This window comes from Meriones unguiculatus, chromosome 14 (assembly GCF_030254825.1).
Source record: "Meriones unguiculatus strain TT.TT164.6M chromosome 14, Bangor_MerUng_6.1, whole genome shotgun sequence".
Classification (NCBI taxonomy): Eukaryota; Metazoa; Chordata; class Mammalia; order Rodentia; family Muridae; genus Meriones; species Meriones unguiculatus.
Window position 1 is genome coordinate 6781120 of NC_083361.1, and position 19781 is coordinate 6800900.

The 19781-nt window shown below is 51.3% G+C and overlaps 1 protein-coding gene across 2 annotated transcripts in view; it reads left to right on the plus strand.

Annotated features, from left to right (window-relative positions):
* The first annotated feature begins 10833 nt into the window (after positions 1 to 10833).
* Pepd (peptidase D) overlaps positions 10834 to 19781 on the plus strand; it is a 132939-nt gene continuing 123991 nt past the window's right edge. Inside the window, exons 1-2 of one of the 2 annotated variants that reach the window (XM_021641879.2) lie at positions 10834 to 10928; positions 18691 to 18874. In XM_021641879.2, coding sequence (XP_021497554.1) covers positions 10912 to 10928; positions 18691 to 18874 — 201 coding nt within the window. In that variant the 5' untranslated portion in view covers positions 10834 to 10911. The remainder of the gene's footprint in view (positions 10929 to 18690; positions 18875 to 19781) is intronic. The other variant, XM_021641889.2, reaches the window with a different exon arrangement.

Consider the following 19781-nt stretch of genomic DNA (forward strand, 5'->3'; position numbering starts at 1 on the left):
GACCACACCAATCTCCATCAACAGCACATGCAGCCAGTGGTCTCCTCCAAGCCACTGCGTTGAAACGTTTCTCTTCATCTGTCTCCTCCACATCATCTATCTCTTGTCTCTCCAAACTGCCACACCTTCTCTCTCTGGGCCTTGTATTTATATCCCTCAGAGTCCTAGACCACGCCCCTCTCCATGCTGCATGAGGCAGGCCTTTACCTGCTGTCAAAGACCACGCCCTGCAGGAGGCAGTTGTCAGCTGTGGACAATCTAAAGCCCAACTAAAATCCCACACCTGGGATTAAAACAAAAACATATTTATATAACATAACCGAGTTTATTAAAAAACCAAAACTTCCATTACACACACACACACAAAAGAGCACTCCCAACGCCATCATGAAGTTCTTCAGCCCAAGCACATGTGGTAACTGATCGCGGATTAAACCCTCTGAAACTGTAAGCTAAAATAAACCTTCCCTCCCCTTAAGTTCCTTCTGTCAAACATTTGATTACGTAACAATACAGCCCAGACACAAGCAAGTGGTCCCTGGCGATAGCAAGGACAGGGTTTGCCTTTGACATGAGAGACAGAAAGTTTTCTGTGGTGTGGAGTTCCACGAAGAAGATTAAGTGAGTTCTTCTCCGCCTGGCTTTGGCTACCTCCTCCTTTCAAACACAGACGGCACCTGGTGCAGGTTTGAGGTGAGTTCCCCCAGGTCCCTGTGAACAAAGGCTTGGCTGCCCACCTCCACCACCCCCTGTGCTGAGAAGCTCTGGGACTCCCATTAGTTTGGAGAGGCCTGATGCTGAGGCAGACAGCTGGCTCTGTGGGTGGCCTTGTAGCCTGGGCGCCATGGTCAGATGTCCCTTTGCAGAGCCACCTGTGCTGGGGCACCTGCCTCTGGCCTTCCCACTGTCAGACAAGCTTCAATCTATTTTCCCTCAAGCCCTAAATAGAGAGTTTGATATTGATCTTTGAATTCCGGATAAAATCGTGATTTTTTTTTTCCCACAGGCTCTTTGACCTGAATGTCCAGAAAGAACAAAGAAAGGAGTGAGGATTTTTCTAGCTCGCCCTGCAGCCTGTGAACTTGGCATCTGATTCTGACACTGTTCTGCTGTCTGAACAGAGCTGAGCAGCGGCAGCTTCTTAAGTATCTGCTAATTTTTTCTGAGTGATGACTGATATGTAATAGCTGGTTTTCTCAGTAGGGTGAAGACCCCAGCCCGCCAGGGCACCTGGGAAGAGGAAATCTTAACTGCAAAAATGCCTCCAGCATATTGGCTTATGGGCAAATCTGGGGGAGCAGGTTCTTTGTTAATAACATGGGCAGTGCCTCTCCTGAGCAGGTGGGTTGTATAAAAAAATGCAGAACGAGCAAGCCGCGAGACACAGCATTTCTCTACGGCCTCTGCTTCAGTTCCTGCCTTGACTTCCCTCACTGATGGAGCGTGACGAGGAAATGTAAGCTAAAGAAAAACTCTACCCCAAATGGGTTTGCACATAGTGTTTATCAGAGCAAAAGAAAGTCACTAGGGAAGTGGCTCTTCAGCTTGGTCAGGTCAAACCTTTGCCATGGGTCTCAACTGCAGAACCCTTTTCTTCAGCACAGCGGACATAGTACTTCTTCCCTTGGCTTTGTGCTTGGTGCCCTACCAGCTCTGATACTCAAGGGTAGCCTTGGAATGACCTCTGAGCTCCTAATGGTCTCCACGTTACCCTCCTGGACACCCAGGTCAAGTCCCCTACTGTTTGGTTAGAATCTGAAACATCTCCTGCAGGCTTAGGTGTTGAACACTTAGTCCCTAGTTGTTGAGGACCCCGAGAGCCTCACGGATGGTGGGGAGACGATGCGCCAATGCTCGAGAGGCGAAGAATAAAACATCAGGTATGGGGTCAAGGCTTCCAAAGACTGGTGTGTGGTTTATTCTTTGTACACACTTAAGCATAGTAAAACTTGAGGATGGGGTCGGGAGTGGGGAAGGTCTCCACATGACAGAAGCTCTCACAGAAAAGCTTCAGGGACATCAGCACTCCCTTGCAAAGTGGCAAAGCACCTGTGACCTCTCCAATAAGAATGGACTCTATTGTCTGATCAACAGAGCTCAGGGCTAGGGCCTAGAAGGAAGACTATGTAATAAGCATAGGATGGATTCTAGCCTTGGTGGATGTGTGGATGCAAAGTAGATGTCCCCTTTGATGGGGATGAGTTCTAGTCACCGAGAGACAGATCCCAGGATTAGGGCCTAAACAATGCTCAGGGTATTGGGGGAATTCAGGTAGAGGCTGGCTCCTAACAGAATAGAAAAAAAAAAAAAAATCACCAGGTTCTTTGACCTCTTTCACTGGTCTTCCTTCCTTCCTTCCTTCCTTCCTTCCTTCCTTCCTTCCTTCCTTCCTTCCTTCCTTCCTTCCTTCCTTCCTTCCTTCAAAGACAACAGGGCTGCGTGGTTGACAATCCTGGTTTTTCAATGTTTACTCCAAGCTGTGCCTCCTGCGAGTAGTTGATGGTGCTTTTTGAGGGGGGTCTGGAAACAAGGTCATGGGGTAGGGGGAGGAAGGGCCTCAGAGGTCTGCTGTCTCTCTATTTCCTGTCTCACTCTCTGCTCCCTTGTCTATCGTGATGTGACCCGTCTCTGCCACCATGACATAAGCAGGCCCACTGTGCCTTTCCTGCTATGATGTACTGAAACGCTCAGGAGCCATGAGCGCCAAGAAATCTTTCATCCTTTAATTTTTTTGTGGTCACAACACACAAAAGTGTCCGATGCTCTTCTCTGTGTACTCCACGCCAGTCTTGTTTTGTGCCCCTCGTCTGTGCAGCTGGGGTCCCCGTGTTTAGCGCAGTGGCTTGTTAGGCAAATCTAACATTCATTCTTAAAAAACCCTTCTGGGTGAACCTGGTAGTCCCAGGATCGGTTTCTATAGAAACTCGCAGAATCCGACGGGTTTCAAGTCTATTTCCCAGGAAGCACTATCTGAAATGCTCCCTTCCTCAACGGCCACTGCCTGACCCCTATAGCGCTGCAGGGCAGGGCAGGGTAGCTCACATCATGGCAGCCAGGCTGCAGAGACAAGGGAGACGGTAGCACTCAGGCTTGGCTCCCCCGTCCCCCCACTTTATTCCATCCAGGTTCCTAGCCTGTGAGATGGTGCTGCCTACTCAGTGGATCCTCTACAGAAAGGCCTCCCAGTGATGTGTCTCACCACCCAGGTGGTTCTAAGCCCCGCCGGGTCAGCAGCGGATCATGATGGTGTCCAAACGGAATTGGGACCCTGCAGCCTTTTCCACACCGTGCTCCAGGCCGAGGTCGGGTGGCGGACATACTTGGTCCCCAGTGCTGCAGGGACTTGAGCTTCCCAGACTGGCTCCATTGGAAAAAAGCGCTTGCAGCATCTGTCCCGGGTGTGGCCCTGGACAGCGCGCTAGGATCTCTTCTTTCCGATTTGGGTCAGGTGTGATTTTGAAATTGCGGCCTGCCCCACGGTGGTTAGCTGTCACTCGTGGATCTGGAGCCCACTTAGCTGGTCTCCGCAGGAGTCGTTTATGGCTCGGAGCCAGCTGTGGGGTAGACAGGGGGTTGAGTAACTTAAGATGGCCTTGCAACTGTGTCTGATAACCGTGCGTGTCACCCTCTGTCGGTTCGCTAGGACATCTGCCCATGATTGCCATGGCAGGGCTTCCAGGAATGGCAAGAGACTAGAACCAATTGTTGGGTGAGCACTTTTTCCACATTTGCTAACGTTTCATTATTTAAAGCAAATCCGCTAGTCACTGATTTCCAGAGTCTGGAACTGAAGAAAATAGACTCCACCTTGGGATGAGGGGACCCAGGGTATCACAAGGCTGGAGCATGGCCACAGACAGGAGAAAATTGTGAGGTAAACTTTGGAATCTGTTCCATGACCCCAACCCTCTTATAAGCGACTGGGTACATGTGTGAGGATATTTTCTTAGTTGAATTATTTGAAGTGGGAAAGCCTATCCTAAATCTAGATCTTTTGAGGTGGGAAGATACACCTTAGATCTGGCCGACACCTCTCTCTGGTGGCACCCCATATAGGGGAAGAAGGAAGCATTTGCTCTTTGCCTGTCTTCACTCCTGCTTCACTGGCTTTGGAGCCTACTTCCTGGAGATTCTGACATACCGGGAAGACTAGCTGAGCCTCGTGGATTGAAAAGTTGCTGGATTCTTGGACGTTCTATTGGTAGATAGACAGCCATGTCTACCTGGGCCACAGCCTATAATAAACCTAATAAAATAATAAATCCCATATATACATACATACACACACACACACACACACACACACACACACACACACACACACAAATTCTGTCAGTTCTGTTCCTGTAGAGAACCCTAACTAATTCAATGTTCTTCTTTACTGCCCATGTTCTTTCACAATGTTCAGCATCACACTAAGGAAAATACCACATTTGTATCATGTCAAACTATCCCCCAAGAGCCCTGGTGTTCAAAACTCCTTCTTACTTTTGGAAGTTCCCCTCCTAAGAAGAAAAGACCACGTGGTCTCAGAATGCGAAGACCAGATTCTCCCTCCCTGGACTCTGGCCAAGCCTGCTGACTTTAGAGTTCATGCTTTCTCACCACACAGTTTCAAGTGAGCATTTCACCGCTGGGGAATCTTCATCTAGCACTGACATGGAGGTAGGGCCAGAGAAGAACTTCAGAGCCAAGGAAATGACGTGCATGTATCGCCACACGTAAACTGAAGTTAAAAATCATACCACGCTTAAAACCAAGAAGCCAGTACTTAGCCGAAATGAAAACAGCTGAGTTTGGGACTTTTCAATTGCAATATTCAGGGTAGGATTATGGGGGTAACCTCTTTGATATGTTGTATGGAGGGATGGTTGTACCCCAAACGAATCCATCACTGCACTGTTGGGCTTTGTGTATTTCTGCCAACAACTTCTCATCTGGAGACCAGAACACAGTGAGGTGCTGTTATAATTCAAGTCTGAAATGCCCCCCACCCAGGCATGTCATATGCTGAGAGTCCCCAGCTTATGGTGCTATTTGGAGAGGGCTTGTAGAAACAAGGAGGTGGGCCCTTTGGCCTCTTCCTTTTTGTTTTTGTTTGTTTGTTTTGGTTGGTTGGCTTTTCAGTGTAGCTCTGGCTGTCCTGGAACTCACTCTATAGACCAGGCTGGCCTCCAACTCAGAGATCTGCTTGCATCTGCTTCCTGAATGCTGGGATTGAAGGCCTGGCCCACCACTGGGGGCCTCTCCCTCTATTTCTGTGCTTCTCATCCACCAGGAGGTGAAGGAGGTTCCCCGCCACACTCTGCTCCTAATATGCTCTGCCCAAACACGTGAAGTCAAGTGACTAGGGATTGAACCCTTTAAAACCATGAGGGAAAGAAAACTTCCCCCCCTCAGATCTTTTTCTCTGTGTTTGGTCACAGCAATGAGAAAGCTAACCAACAGACGCCTTCGATTCCTTCATCCCCAGCTTCACCAGAGGCGACAGGGACAAGACAAACACAGCATTTGAAAGCTCCTGCAAGCACTCTAGCCATGTAGAGAGGGAAGCCAGGATTCAGTGTTACTGTAATCTTGTGCCAAGGGGCAGAGGTGGAAGCAACTGTCTTGGCAGAAATAATAGTTGCTCTGGTCCCAAGAGTGTGGTCTAGGGATGCACTTGGTACCAGCCTTCCCAGGTCCTGTCCATTTGCTTGCATTTCTTTCCTATCTTTCCTTCCTTTTATTTTCGTGTGTGTATGTGTGCATTGAATGTGATGTATGTATTGTTTGCTTGTGTGTAAACATGTTTATAGAGGTCAGATGTCAATATTGGCTAGTCTCCTCTATCACTGTCTACTTTATTTTTTCAGACAGAGTCTCTCTGAACCTTGGGCTCATCAATTCAGCCCTTGAGCTTTACATACAGCACTGGAGTTACAGCTTTTACCTGGGTACTAGGGTTCTGAACTTAGGTCCTGGTTCTTGCAAAGCAATTATTTACCTACTGAGCCATCTCCCCAACCCCATCCCTCTGGCTCTTAAGCCTGCCTTTCTTCTGTGCTATGTGATAGCCCCTCCCCCACCAACGCACCCCTCTTCTGAGTTGGGGAGCTGAATTGAAGGTCTGTTTGCTGTTGAAGACTGATGAATTCGAGGCCTTGAGATAAGCAGAGATACAGTGAGATGGGCAGGTGTCCAGGAACCCTTGGTGGTCATACAGAGAAGCCGCACAAGAGGTATGCCACGGAAGGGAAGGGCCATGGAAGGGAAAGGTGATAGAGAGCAGAGATGATGGAAGGCAGAGGTTATAGAATGTAGAGGTCATGAAAAAAGAGGCCACAGAAGGAAAAGGTCATGGAACGAAGAAGCAACAGAAAGGAGAGTTCATGGAAGGAGGAGGTCACTGAAAAGAGACGTCAAGGAAGAGGTCATGGAAAGAAGGAGTCACTGTAGAGAGATGCCATGGAAGAAAGAAGTCATGGAAGAGAGCAGTTATGGAATAGAATAGGTACTTAAAGACAGAGGTCACAGGTAGGAGAGACAAGCACTGAGTTGGAAGAGCGGGTGGGGTTAGGTCAGCAGCAATTCCAGCAGGAGAGGGAGAAGACACAGGTTTCACCTCTCCATCATCATCATCACCATTTTTACAGAGTCTTGCTTTGTAGTTGTGGTTGTTTGAATGAGAATGGCCCCCACAGACTCATGTGTATGAATGTTTAGTTCATCAGGGAATGGAGCTGCTTGAAAGGATTAGAAGGATTAGGAGGTGTGGCCTCGTTGGAGGAAGTGTGCCACTGGGTTTGGGCTTTGGGGTTTCAAAACTCTCTCTTCTTCCTGCTGCCTAGAGGCAGGATATAGAACATTCACCTACTCACCTACTTCTCCAGCACCATGTCTGCTTGTGTGCTGCCATGCTCCCTGCCATGATGGTAATGGACTAAACCTCTGGTAAGCCAGCCCTAATTAAATGCTTTCTTCTGGCCTTGGTCATGGTGTCTATTCACAGCAGTAAAACAGTAACCAACACAGTAGACCAGACTGGCCTTGAATTTGTGATCCTCCTGCCTCAGCCTCCTGAGTGCTGGGGTTCCAGGCATGCCTCACCATACCTGTCTCATAGATGACCCCGTCTTGATATCTGCATGGACAAAAGGAGAGATGACTGCTGAGGGCAGTCTGAAGGGGATTTCCCACAGGGCTACCTTCATGGAAGTCCTTGAATGGGACACCTTCTCAATACCATTAGAGACCAACCACTGTCCAACAAAGACATCTAGTAACTTGGATCTGGGCAGGGAGAGAGCACATTCTCCAGGACTTTTTGTCTCGGATACCCTCTACAGGATGAGGTCTTCCTACTCCAGAACTTAGGAAATTACATTGAAATTAGGAATTCCATTCATTTTAATCAAGATCTTAAAATAGGGCAACGGAGTTACACCAATGAATAGCCCAGCACAACATGGGCAGTGCAATAAAGGGGGAAGCAATAAAAGGTGGCCTGCCAGTCGCTCCACACTGATTCAGCTCATTTTAAGAAATAAAAGTAATTATCACCTGTGCAACCCAGCCGGCCTGCTCTGTACGTGGGGAAGAAAACAATTTCAGAACTTTATTTCCTATATTGAATGTCGATAATTGGATGTATTTATAAGTCTCGCTGGAAGAAAGCAGCTTGTGATTTCAAGATGAGAAAATAGTCTTCCAAACACTGAAAAACAATATATTCCCCATTTTCACACACACAAAAAGAGCTTGTTTCTTCGAGGTGTTGAAGGGGGCTGCTGGAATGATTTGCTTTTCTGAAGCCACCATTCCATTTCTCATCTTGAATTGCCTCGTAGACCCTGGCAAAGCACCCAGCAGGGACCACTTCATCTGACGCAGTGACGGGGGCTTCCCAGGGAAGGCCCCTCGGCTGCTCCCTGCCTTTTTGTCTGCAGGAAGATGGATGCCTCGATGAACTGGGGCAGGGAAGGAGGGCAAGAGGAACAGGAGGTGATGTAGGGCCTTCCTGGGGCTGTAGTCCTGGAGAACACTGCAGCCCCTGTTGGCCTTAGAAACGGGAAAGCTAAGGTTGACCCCGGCATAATTACAGTGGGCAAGGACGAGGGCCTGCTAGTACCATGACAGGACAGCCTCCCAAGTATGTGCTATGGTTTGGAGGAGAACTGTTCTTTATAGTCATGTGTCTGGACACTTGGCCCCAGCTGACGGAGCTGTCTTGGGAGACTGCGGAACCTTTGGACTGTGGCCTAGTTCACAGAGGCAGGTCTCTGGGAGGAAGGCTTTGAAGGCGATACCTGCTTCTGGCCTGAGCTTTCTGCTTCCTGATCCACCAAGATGGAAGGAGCTGCAGCCCCACGCTCCTGCTGCGGATGGAGCCACCCCAGGAGCCGTGCAGTCCCTGCTGCGATGGACTATCGCCATCTTGTTCTAGCTTTGTTTCCCATGCTCTGATGAGTACTCCGGCAGAAAGCAACTTAAGGGAGAAAGGGGCTTATTTCTGATGATGATTCTGATGATGATGGCTGCAATCCACCCTTCTGGGGACGTCAGGGCAGGGACGGCACAAAGCTAGTCACGGTCAAGGGCAGAGAGACATGAACGCATGCTTGTCAGCTTGTGCTCAGCTCTCTATCTTTAGTCATACAATTCAGGACCACCTGTCTAGGGGGCAGAGCCAGCTCCAGCGGGCTGGGCCTCCCCACATCACAAACTTGATCCAGACAATCCCTCTCCCAGGGAAATCTCAATTTAAACAGCCCGTCCCTCAGACTCTCCAAGTGATTCTGGGTATGTCAGGGTGACAACTCAGGATAATGATCACAGCCTCTGGAAGCATGGGCCCAAACGAACTGTCCCCCCTTTAAAGTGGCTTCTGTAAGGTTCTGGGGTATAGTGAGGAGTAAAATAACTAATATATCACATCCTCTCTGTCACACGCCTTCCTGTCCTACCTGGGAGAAATGAGGTTGGGAATATATCCTCCTGTCCCCTATCTGTCGCACGCACGCACCTCATGTTGACATGAATCAACATGAGTCAGAGGACCCAGCCAGTGGTCAGCAGTGTCCAAGGACCTGTGGGGGAGTAGTAGCTTAGCAGAGAGGGTGTGTAGGGCAGGACCAGCTGGTCTGACACAGTGCCACAGGGGGAAGGAGGACCTGAAGGTGTGGCTAGGCAGGGCACTTCTGGCAACTGGGCTAACAAGCAGCTACCTCTCAGCCACCTGTAGGCCATCACCAGGCCAGACTTTGTCTCGAAGGACCCACGCATGACCTTAGAGGTGATGTGGTGCAGTGAGAGGCATGAGCGCGCCGCCCGGTGCACTTCCTCAGCTAATTTACACACTCCCACGCCAACTCTCTAAAATCAATCTTTCCCCAATTGCCTCCTGGCTCCCAGCAGCGTCTGGGTCTGCCCTGCATGAGTAACTCCAAAATGTTCTCCCACACCCCCGAGCGGCTTCTCCTGTAGTCCCTGCCAGAGCCTCTGCTGGGCGGGAGCAAGGAGGCACAGGGAGGCTCTCTCTGCCTCAGCCTCGGGGGAGGGGAGGGGGGGGTTGGGAGGGAGCTGTGGTAGGTGGCAGGAGGCATGATGAGATCTGATGGAGAGCAGTGAGGGCTGCGGTCAGGCTGGTTGGAAAGGTTCTTGAGCAAGAGCGGGGGAGGGGTGGGGAGACGCAGGGAGTGTCTGACATAACAAAACCACTATCAGAGCAGACCCTGCCTAGAGACCCACTGTGCAGATGGGGCTGGGTGGGCAGTGGCCATGGGCAGTACTTCCCGTTACAGCCAAGGAGAGAGCGCTCCATTCAACGTTCCCTGCCTCTCTTTTGTAAATATTTGGGATAATTACTTCTTTTACACATTAATAAGCATTAGGCTGGCAGTTGGCTTAATTTTGACATATTTTGTGTCAAAAGAAGTGGGGCTGTGATTAGCTGGGGGCAGGTTTTCCTGAGACGAACGGACACGAATAGCTCTCCGCTCATCCTCTGCTATTTTTAAAAAGTGTCCCTTATTAGGGAGTTGAGACTCTGTAGCTGAAGACGGAGCCAATATACTGTGTGTGTGTGTATGTGTGTTTCTGAGTTCTCAAGAACCCGTTAATCATGTGAGTTCAGGCATGTTACTCACCCTTCTGAGCCTTAGTCTCCTTCTCTGTAAAATGGTTCCATGTCAGTACTTACCTCTTGGGGCTTTCGTGCAAAGAATTTGAACCAGTGCCTGGCCTGTAAGTGCTGGAAACCTTCTGAGAGTAGGGAGGGCAACACCTGCCTTCTGATTCCCCCTTCTCTGTAGGACTCTACCCTATCACCAAGGCGGGGCTCTGTGCCCTCCCCACCCCCGTTTCTCTTCCTTCAGCTCCTCCATTCTGCACTTGTGGAGACTTGGACTAGATTCTATTAGATCTAGCTTTCCAACTTATATTCAAGGCCCTGAAGGTCTTGCTTATCTCTCCAGCCAGAGATGCCCCTCTCACACTCCGGTTCCTGAAGGCTTCTTTTACTCCAGTTGCCCAAGCTCTCTGCTTTCCTCCCTATGCTGTCTTTCTTCCTGTGTTTCTTCCTCCCCATGTGTCTTTCTCACGGGTGGGCTGCCACAACCTAAGGTCAGGGGCTGACTTAGCATCAGTTCATCTCCTGTCTCAGCACACTTCTTCCCACGAGGGGAAGCCTCGTGGTTGCTGCTCAGGTCCATCCTAGGTCTTGGCGGGAGCCAGGGAGACGTCCAGCTCAGATCCTGAACTCACCAGGGCTCCGCCTCTTCTGGGTGTGCTGTCCGGAGCCTGAGGAGGAGGGACCGGGGACGCCCCGCCCCCACCTCAAGCCACGCCCCTGGCCCCGCCCCGCCCGCCTTGGCGGAACCCGAGCAGGTTCAGCTGACGCCGCACTCCACGTGATACTAGCGCCGAGTGAACATGGCGTCCGCCGCGCGGTGAGTGCAGTTTGTTCCTCGCTCCTGCCCGTGGGCGCGTAGAGGTGGCCTGTCTCGGCGTTCCGAGCTGTACAGTTGGTGACAGCCTCCGGGGTTCGAACTGAGGTTTCTCTGTGGCCCTCGGGAGGCGCGATTCTTCTCGCGAGCACCGGAACCTAGCGCCTGGCTGCAGTGGTACCCACAGAGTCCCTGCACGTTCGCGGTTGCCCACTGGCCCTTGGGTCTCTCCTGGAGCTCTACTTGTGGCGACTTCATCGTGTGTGGCCGGGATCGGAGCTTGATAAATCTGTTCACTGCCACGCCCTTCCGCTTGGGTGGTCAGCCTGGTCTGGGCGCCAGATCTCTAGGCTTTTCCCCAAAAGAGAGGGAAAGTGTGGGTAGTATTTGGAGTGGGCGTGGAATCCCGGTTAACCAGGCCAGCACTTTCCTGATTCTTTCCTAGCCCAAACGTCAGCTCCTCCAAGACACTTTCCTCCATCTGATCAACTCTGTAGTGCCTCATTTTCTACCTGTCCGTTGTCTCCTCTCTGTTTCCATTGCGGGTTTAATGCCGAGCCTAACTAGCTCAGTTTCTTGCTCAGTTCAGGCCTGATTCTATATAATTAAATTATGATTCTATACCATTAAAGGGTCGGTGGTCCTGTTGGGAGGAAGTGTAGACAGACGGGCTCTCTCAGTGTTGGGGAGGGACAGCTGATCAAAGGTTAAGAGATATAGATTGAGAAAGTGGGGTGCATCCTTGAGCTTGTAGGTGTGGTGCCCAGTGACCTCTCCAGACTTTGCTCTGGGGGAGCAGGAAAGATTATCATCTGGGATCTGTTTTTTTTGTTTGTTTGTTTGTTTTTTCCTTTTCTTTTCTTCTACACAGGGTTTCTCTGTATAGCCTGGCTGGCATCTGCTTTTTAAATTTTTTAAACAGGGTTTCACTATGTAGCACAGGCTGGCCTGGGACTCTGAATCCGCTTGCTTTGCCCTTCAGAGTGCTGGCATTACAAGAATATAGATAGCATTAGATCCTGCTTGGGATCTGCTTCTGCTCCTCCTCCTCTTCTTCCTCCTTTTTGTCCTCTTCCTCCTGCTCTTTTTTTTTTTTTGAGATAAGGTTTCTCTGTGTTCCCCTGGCTGTCCTGGAATTCAACTCTGTAGACCAGGCTGGCCTGCAATTTGGAGATCCCCCTGCCTCTGCCTCCCAAGTCCTGGGATTAAAGGCGTGTGTCACTTGGTTTCTTATTGAGCCTGATAGCATGAGCTGTGATTTCAGTGGGAGAGGGTGTGGACCTGATGGGAGAGGGTGTTAGGAAGGATAGGGATAGAAGAGGGCAATTCTCCACACATACTGTGTTTGGAATTGAGATAAGCATGGGGAAACTAGAGGACCAAATGTGTCTCTCTCTGTTTGAGATGTGGGAGATGGAACCAGTGGCATCTTAGCTGGCTCCTAAGGTTAGGAGAGTGTTGAATGTAGCAGTCATGTGGTGGATGCCTGCTGTTTTTTTAGGGACAACCCTGGGCCGTTAAAGCTGATGGGCATGTGGGATTCTCTCATTTACACTTTGTGCCTCTGATCTTGGTTTGAGCCAGCAAGCGGCGTGTGCTCTGCAATGATCTTTGTGCTAGGTGATCTCTGGGGTAAACTTTAAACAGTGAGACACACTTAGAGGGGAAAACTGCAAAGTCCAAGAGGCCAGGACTAGAACTTTGCACCTAACCTCTGACCCTCTGTTAAGAAGCGCAGTGAGCAATAAGTATGGTAGGTATCGATGGGTCTTACCTGCTCATCTGGGCTGGCCAGCTGGTCACAGGCAGTTCCAGCAGCTGTGTTTGGGTTTGAGGCTCCAGGCTGCCTCAAGGCTTGTTGTTTCTTTCTGAAAGATTCTCAGTCTGGATTGGAACTAGCCACACCCTCAAAGGAAGCCTCCTGTCACTGAGCTGGTTCTCTGGTGTCATCACGAAAGATGATTGAAAAGGTGACCCAGGTCTTGGAGAGGCATATTTGTTGGGAAAGCTGACAGAGGTGGGGAGTTTCCAGCTGGCCAAGGCCTCCTTGGGAGGATGGTTGTAGAACTCTCCTTGGAAATGTTGAGCTTGGCTGAGTCTAGCAACCTCCTTAAGGGGACAGGTTGGAGGATGTTCTGCAGAAAACTTGGCTTCCTACTGCTGCATTTCCATGATAGGTCAGCTTGTCAGTTGTCTCCCACGTTTTGGAAGTATCAGGGTTGTAACCCAGGACTTGGCTTGTGCCAAGCCAAGGGGTCTTCTACATTCCTTGTGTGTTTTTGTTTGTTTGTTTGTTTATTTGTTTGTTTTTTAAATTTAGCTTTTTGAGATAGGGACTTACTTACAGGCCTTGAACTCATGATCCTCCTGTATAAGCCTCCAGAGTACTGGGATGACAGGCTTATACCCTCATGCCCAACTAAGAGTGTCAGGTATAATGAGCCCCAACTCATAGCCACAGGCTTCCAATGAGTCAGCGCTGCTTTCCTGCAGAGTCCCAGTGAAACCAAGGAGAGGGCAGCTCGTAAGAATCTCAGGTGTACCCTATATGAGTTGGGGAGCAGTAGAAGCTCTAAGCAGCATCTCAGACTCAGAGAGAAACTCCCCTGATTCTGTGCACTGCTGGAAGGTAGTTCTGCTTTTTCTCATTGAGCCACGCTTTGAGTTTTCTATGTACAGAGGCTGAGACCTCTCAGCTGCAGTTAGACCTGTTTGCATTTGTTGCCCTGTATTCTCCTTGTCCTGGGGCCTGCTCACCCGATGGCCCTGGGATGCTTTTGTCTTCTGACATGATTAAAAGATTGTTCGCAGACTTACGGGTCCACCCTGAGGGCTCCTTCTCCCGTGAACAGGCCTCCCATTGAAGGGTCCCTGCTCCAAACCCCCAGAGAATCTCAGTTTTGTGTTGGTAGCACACAGCTTCTCGTCTTCCCATCATGAGTAGCTGAGGGCTTGGTTTCTGTCATCCCTTTCTTGGCATCCTTGGAGCCCAGGGGCCAACTTGGTTTATATCCCTTGGGCCACCAAGGATACCCTGTGATTAGAAGTTGGTGAAATGGTGCCATTCGAATGAAAGGGACATTTGCCATATGAATTATTCCAGAATCTTCTGCCTTCCTGGGAGACAGCAGTGGCCAAGGAGGGGAGTTGTGGGTAAGAAAGGGGACAGAATTCAAAGAGTAGGATGAAGAACGCTCTCTCATTCCTCACGGGCTTCACACAAGCTTCCCTGGGTGTATATCTGAGGAGTTACTTGCCATGCTGAATCAGCATTCTGTCAGGGTCTTGATCAAAAGCTGTCACACCCTATGTGAACTTTGCGCTGCTGAGCAAAGTCCTCATGCTGGCCCTGGAAAGCAGATGAGCCGGTGGAGTCAGGCTGGCCCAGGCGCCCTTTGCCATCTCTGGTTCTTTCCTAGGCTCAATCCTCTCTCTTGTAAGCCCTCTCCTTGTCCCTAGATGCATGTGCTTGTTCTCTCTAGTCCTTCTCAGGAGAGAGGGAGGTGGCCGTGTGGTGGCACCTGCCTCCTGCCCAAAGTCCCCCCAGTCAGGAATATCGTCTTGTAGATAGGTAGCTAGTGCCTGGTCATACTTGCCTGGCCCCTCTTTCCCTGGGAGCTTATCCATGTGGCTTCAGGCGGCAGCACAGGGATCTTGTTACGGTCTGTGCAGTGGAGCTGGTAGGTATTGGTGAACCTGTATGCCGTCCTAGCCTGTTTTCTGCTGCTGTACCTACATGCCTAAGGCTAGTACCTTATAAAGAAAATCATTTTAGTTTGGCTCACGGCTTTGGAAGCCGTGTCAGCCGACCCACCTGATGTCACTTGGTGGGTGACATTGCATGGAAGGAGTGCACATGAAAGGGACCTTGATTGTGAAGGCGTGATAAATGAGAATGTTGCAGCAATGCTGTGGAGCGAAAGCACCGGTGAGGGCTGTGGGTGCTGCCTCCGAGACTCAGTGGCTGGTTGCTACACCAATAATTGAATAAAATGCAAATTTGAATGATAAATTAGAGAAAACAAAGGAGCATTTTTCATCAAGAAGACAAGGTGTTAATGTTCTATGTGTGGCTCTCTGTGGGCCTTAGGTCAGAAACCAACAGGTGGCCATTGAGGGCAAAGGAGGGGGTGATTGTGCTGACTAGTTTTTTTTTTTTTTAATTTTTTTTTTTGATTCTTTGTGAATTTCACATCATGCACCCCAATCCCACTCATCTCCCCATCCTTTTGTATCTGCCCTTACAACCCTCCAAAGAAAAGAAGAGAACAGTGATTTTTAAAAACACCATCCCACAGTCCATCCTTCTGTCCACACATCTTCACCCACCCATGTTCATTGCAGTGAGTCGTTGGTCTGGTTCGAGGCCTCTGGCTTCTGCTACACTGTGTGTGCTGGGTCCTCATGGGGACTCCCCTCGGATATCCTGTTGTTGCCCTGTGTCACGGAGATCCTGCAGCTTTGGCTCTGCAGGACTGGCGCTTTCACTCATTCGGGCAGTTCGTAGATGAGGTAGGTGTGGGGGTGGGCCAACTGGAAGCCCTGGAACTGGGTCTGGGAGGTAGCTGATTGGTCAGTCCGCCAGCTCTCCTGTGCTCGTACCACCGGGGCCAGCTCCAACACTGCCCTGGCTAGCTCACCCCGTGCCGATGCCAGCGAGGGGCAGGGGCAGCTCTCCTGCTCTCAGGCCCTTGAGGCCGGCTCACCTGCACCTTCACCAGCAGGGCCTGCTCTACGGTGCTGCCCAGGAGGTGAAGTGCTGCAGCCATGGAGGGGTGGGGCCAGCTCACCCACCTGCCACAGGCGGTGGTATTGGGGCATCTCTCCCTTGTGCATTCACCCCATGGCAAAATGGCAGACGAGGGTCAGGGCTGTTCTGGCTAGCTTTAATGTCAAATTGACACAAGCTAGAGACATTTTGGAAAAGGGAACCTCAATAGAGAAAATGTTCCCACCAGCTTTGTCTGTAGGCACCCTGTGGTACATTTTCTTGATCAGTGATTGATCACGGAAGGCCCAGCTTACTGTGTTATAGAACCCAGGACCACCACCCTGGCTGGTGTCCTGGGTTCTGTAGGAAAGCAGGCTGAACAAGCCTTGGGCAGCAAGCCAGGAAAGTAAGCAGCACCCCTCTGTGGCCTCTGTATCAGCTCCTGCAGTGAGGTTTGTGTCCTGACTGCTTGGATGATGGACTGTGATGTGGGAGTGGAAGCAAGTAAACCTTTTCCTCCCCAAGTTGCTTGTGGCTGTGGTGTTTACCACAGCAACAGAAACCCTGAGACAGTGGCACAGGGAGTTTGGGACAGGGTTAGGCTACAGGGGCAATGGCATTGCCTTGCATGCTCCCTAGGGGCTGGCTCAGTTATTAGTTATTAGTCTGCTATTGACCCCTGGCTGCTTCCTAGGCCTTGGTGGTTGGCCTGGGAGGGTCTGTCCTGTGAATGTCTTTAGCCCAGAGCTGGTCCAGCAGCCACTTCGTTCCTCTCAAATATATCCCTGGATTGTGTTTTGTTTGGCCGGGACTCAGAAATGGCATGCTGGGGACTAAGGAATGACATGCTTGTGCTTTTGAAATCCCAAGCGTCAATTAATTAAAAAACAAACAAGCAAAACCTTCACAAACCAGTTGGGCAGCCAGGCCTAGAGGCAATGGCCTGAGATCACAGCTACTCAGGAGTCTGGGGCAGGCGGATTGCAAGGTCAAGATCTGGGAGAGCAAGATCTTGGCTGGGAGAGCAAGTTCAAGGCCAGTCTGTGTGAAAATACAGTATTGAAAAAGGGGTTTGACTGGGGATGTAGTGCAGGGGTGGCGTGCTCGCCTGGGATGTGCCATTTTCTGGGTTCAACCCCCCCCCCCCGCATCATGTTTTATGGGCGCTACATTAGGTGAGCTTACAGGGAGAGGTTACTCTTAGCCCTGGCCCTGTCTTTCCCTCCAGGGGTTTGGTATGTCAGGCCACGCCTGAGAGCGTCCTGGAGTATTCTGTTACTGGAGCACATGGCCTTGCCTGGCGCCTCAGGCTAAACTGCCTTTCTTTAACCCCAGCCCAGGACGAGGTGGGTGGTGTTGGGACCGAGACATGTGGAGGGTAAGTTTGCTCACCCCTCATCTCCCAGGGCCTTGTCCCAGGAGACCCTCAGATAGCAACATGTTCAGATGCTCAAGGCCCGTATAGGAAGCAGGCAGCAGGCCCCGAGTCTGGGTGTCCGAAGGGACTTCAGACCTCTGTACCTTCTAGCCAAGAGGCCAAGAGCCTTCTAACTGGGGTGATCACATGCCAGGGACATTATGAGGCTTAAGGAGGTGTTATAGACACGGGAGGCTATGGGAGGCAAGGAAGCTCCAGCAGGGCATTTTCAAACCGTGGTACTGTGGGTGGGGTGACTTGGCCGGGAGCCCATCCATGGCAGGAATCCCTCTGCATTTGCTCCTGAGGACCCTGTAAAGATGAACTTCGCTCCTGTGCTCTGCTGACTCCCTTCCATGGGTGTGACTGAGAGGGCAGGGAGGGTGTTCGAGTTCCTGGGTGAGGGTGCTAGAGGATGCACTTTCAGTTCCTGTCAGCCAGGCCAGCTGGGAGCCATGCCTACGAGCTGTTACCAGGATATGCCTGCCCTTTCCTCCTTGCTTTGTGGAAGCCCTAGGTACTCATGCCCACCCAAGCTCGCACTCATTCTCCTGGGAGGAAGGAAGGGCAGGTGCTGGGGATAAGAGTGAAGTATCTAGACCATGGGCATGTGAAGGTGTCCCCCCTTCCCCATCCCCCCAGTTGATGTGGTACCCTCCAATCTGTACAGTTGGGGGTGTGGCCCCCCACAAACTAACTGTGACAGTGGCACACTCAGCAGCTGTTTATCGAGCACTTGCTGTGTCAGGCAGGGTGCTAGGCACAGGACACAGACTCAGACAGATGCAGGTCTGTCTCCTGGGGCGTGGACGGCCTGTTTCAGTTAGGGCCCTGGTTGAGGCCGGGAATTTGTTGCAGGGATGTTTTCACAGAACTGCAGGAATGTGATGGGAACCTGAGAAGAAGAGGGGAGCCGGGCCCCTGCTTTGAGGCCTGCACAGACCTGCCAGGGAAAGAGCCAAGGGAGCTTTGTGCTGATTTATTCCTTCTCCTCTCCCATCCCTCACGCCTCTCATAGGCTCAACCGACCTGGAATCCAGAGGCAGGACACAGGCTGATGAATCTACGGAACTCTCAGTCAATAGGTCCCCGACGTGGGTTAGGGTTGGATCTGGAGGGCAGGTTGGGAGACTGGCCAAGTGCTGTGGGGTTGTGCTGTATGTGTATACTGAGGGTTTGGGCATTGCTGGGCCTGGGACTACCAACATAGGCTATAAGGCTGGCAGCATATGTGCAGGGGCACAGAATGGCATGTGCAGGATGGTTGGCAGTGCTGTCTGGGTCAGGGCTCCGCCCTCCCACCTGTTCTAGAAAGCCCAAAGCAGATGGCAAGCCCTGGAGCGTGGCACAGGAGTGGTCTCCCTAGCCCCTGCAGAGGCCTGCCCCCACAAGCCTTGCCCACCTACCAGCTGAGTAGGTACCCTCACCCCTCATCCCCAGGGTAAGCCAGGCGCTCAGGAACAGAAGGGTGGAGAGCATGATGGACAAGCCTCTGTAGCCTTGGTTGGGTCGGTGAAGGATGCTCTCTGGGTCCCAGTAGGTTGAGCTTGGGCTGACTTGCCTAAGCTCCTCCGCAGGCCCAGACCTCGGGCGACGGCGCTCACTGGCCAGTGCTCTCTGTTCTCATGACTCCGCAGTCCTTCCTTTTCCCTGGGGAATGAGACCCTGAAGGTGCCACTGGCACTGTTCGCCCTGAACAGGCAGCGCCTGTGCGAGAGGCTGAGGAAGAATGCAGCTGTGCAGCCTGGCTCAGTTGTTGTGTTGCAGGGAGGTGAAGAGATGCAACGCTACTGCACCGATACCTCCATCATCTTCCGCCAGGTGAGCCGCACCCCACTCTCACAGGCCTGTCTGCCTCCAGCATGGGGCTGGGGGCGAGGCAGGGGTGGTTCCCAGGGCCTCTAGAGGCAGCATGGGAGCAGGGATCCACATCTGGGGTCAGTACCTCTAGTCTTACCTGTTGGGCAGAGATCTCAGCATATACGAAGATATATCCCTGGGGGAGCAAGCAGGAGGAGTGGTGTTTGGAGTGAGCTCTGAAGAGCCAGGGTGAGTTTGGACAAGCAAGAGGATAGTGTGCCTAGGAGTGGGTAAAACAGAGGGTGGTCTGGGCCATGGCAACAGTTTTGGGTACAGCAGAAGATTAAGCTGAAGGCGAGAGGTTGAGTCCCTGGGACCAAATGCTGGCAAAGAGGAGAGCTGGGAGGGTTGTGTGACCTGGTTTGGCTGATGTTCACCCTTGCCACCCTAACAGCCCTGTATGTGAACCAGGGACTCTGAGGTTCTGGAACTCTGGTGTGCACCCTAGACATCCTGTACTTAGCTGAGAATTATGCAGCATGAAGTCCCCAGGAGTAACAACGCTTGCCCAGGAAGCTAGGGTGACCCAGGTTGGGCCTGATCTCATTGATCCTAACATCATATGCACTTTAGAGAGGAGGACACAGGCCTGGGGGAAATAGCCTGCCAATAGGTAGACCTGGATTAGAACCCTACCTTCTAGCTGGGCCCGGTGTAGGCCTATGATCTTAGTACTCCAGAGGCTTAATTAGTTGGATCACTAGTTCAAAGCCAGCGTGGGAAATTTAGGGAGACCTTACCTCAAAACAAAACAAACAAAAAGAACTGAGAATGTCATTTAGTGGTAGAGCCCTTGCCTAGAATCCCCCAGTGAGGGGCTGGGGGTGTGGCCCAGTGGTATAGCCCCTGCCTAGAACACCCCAGTGAG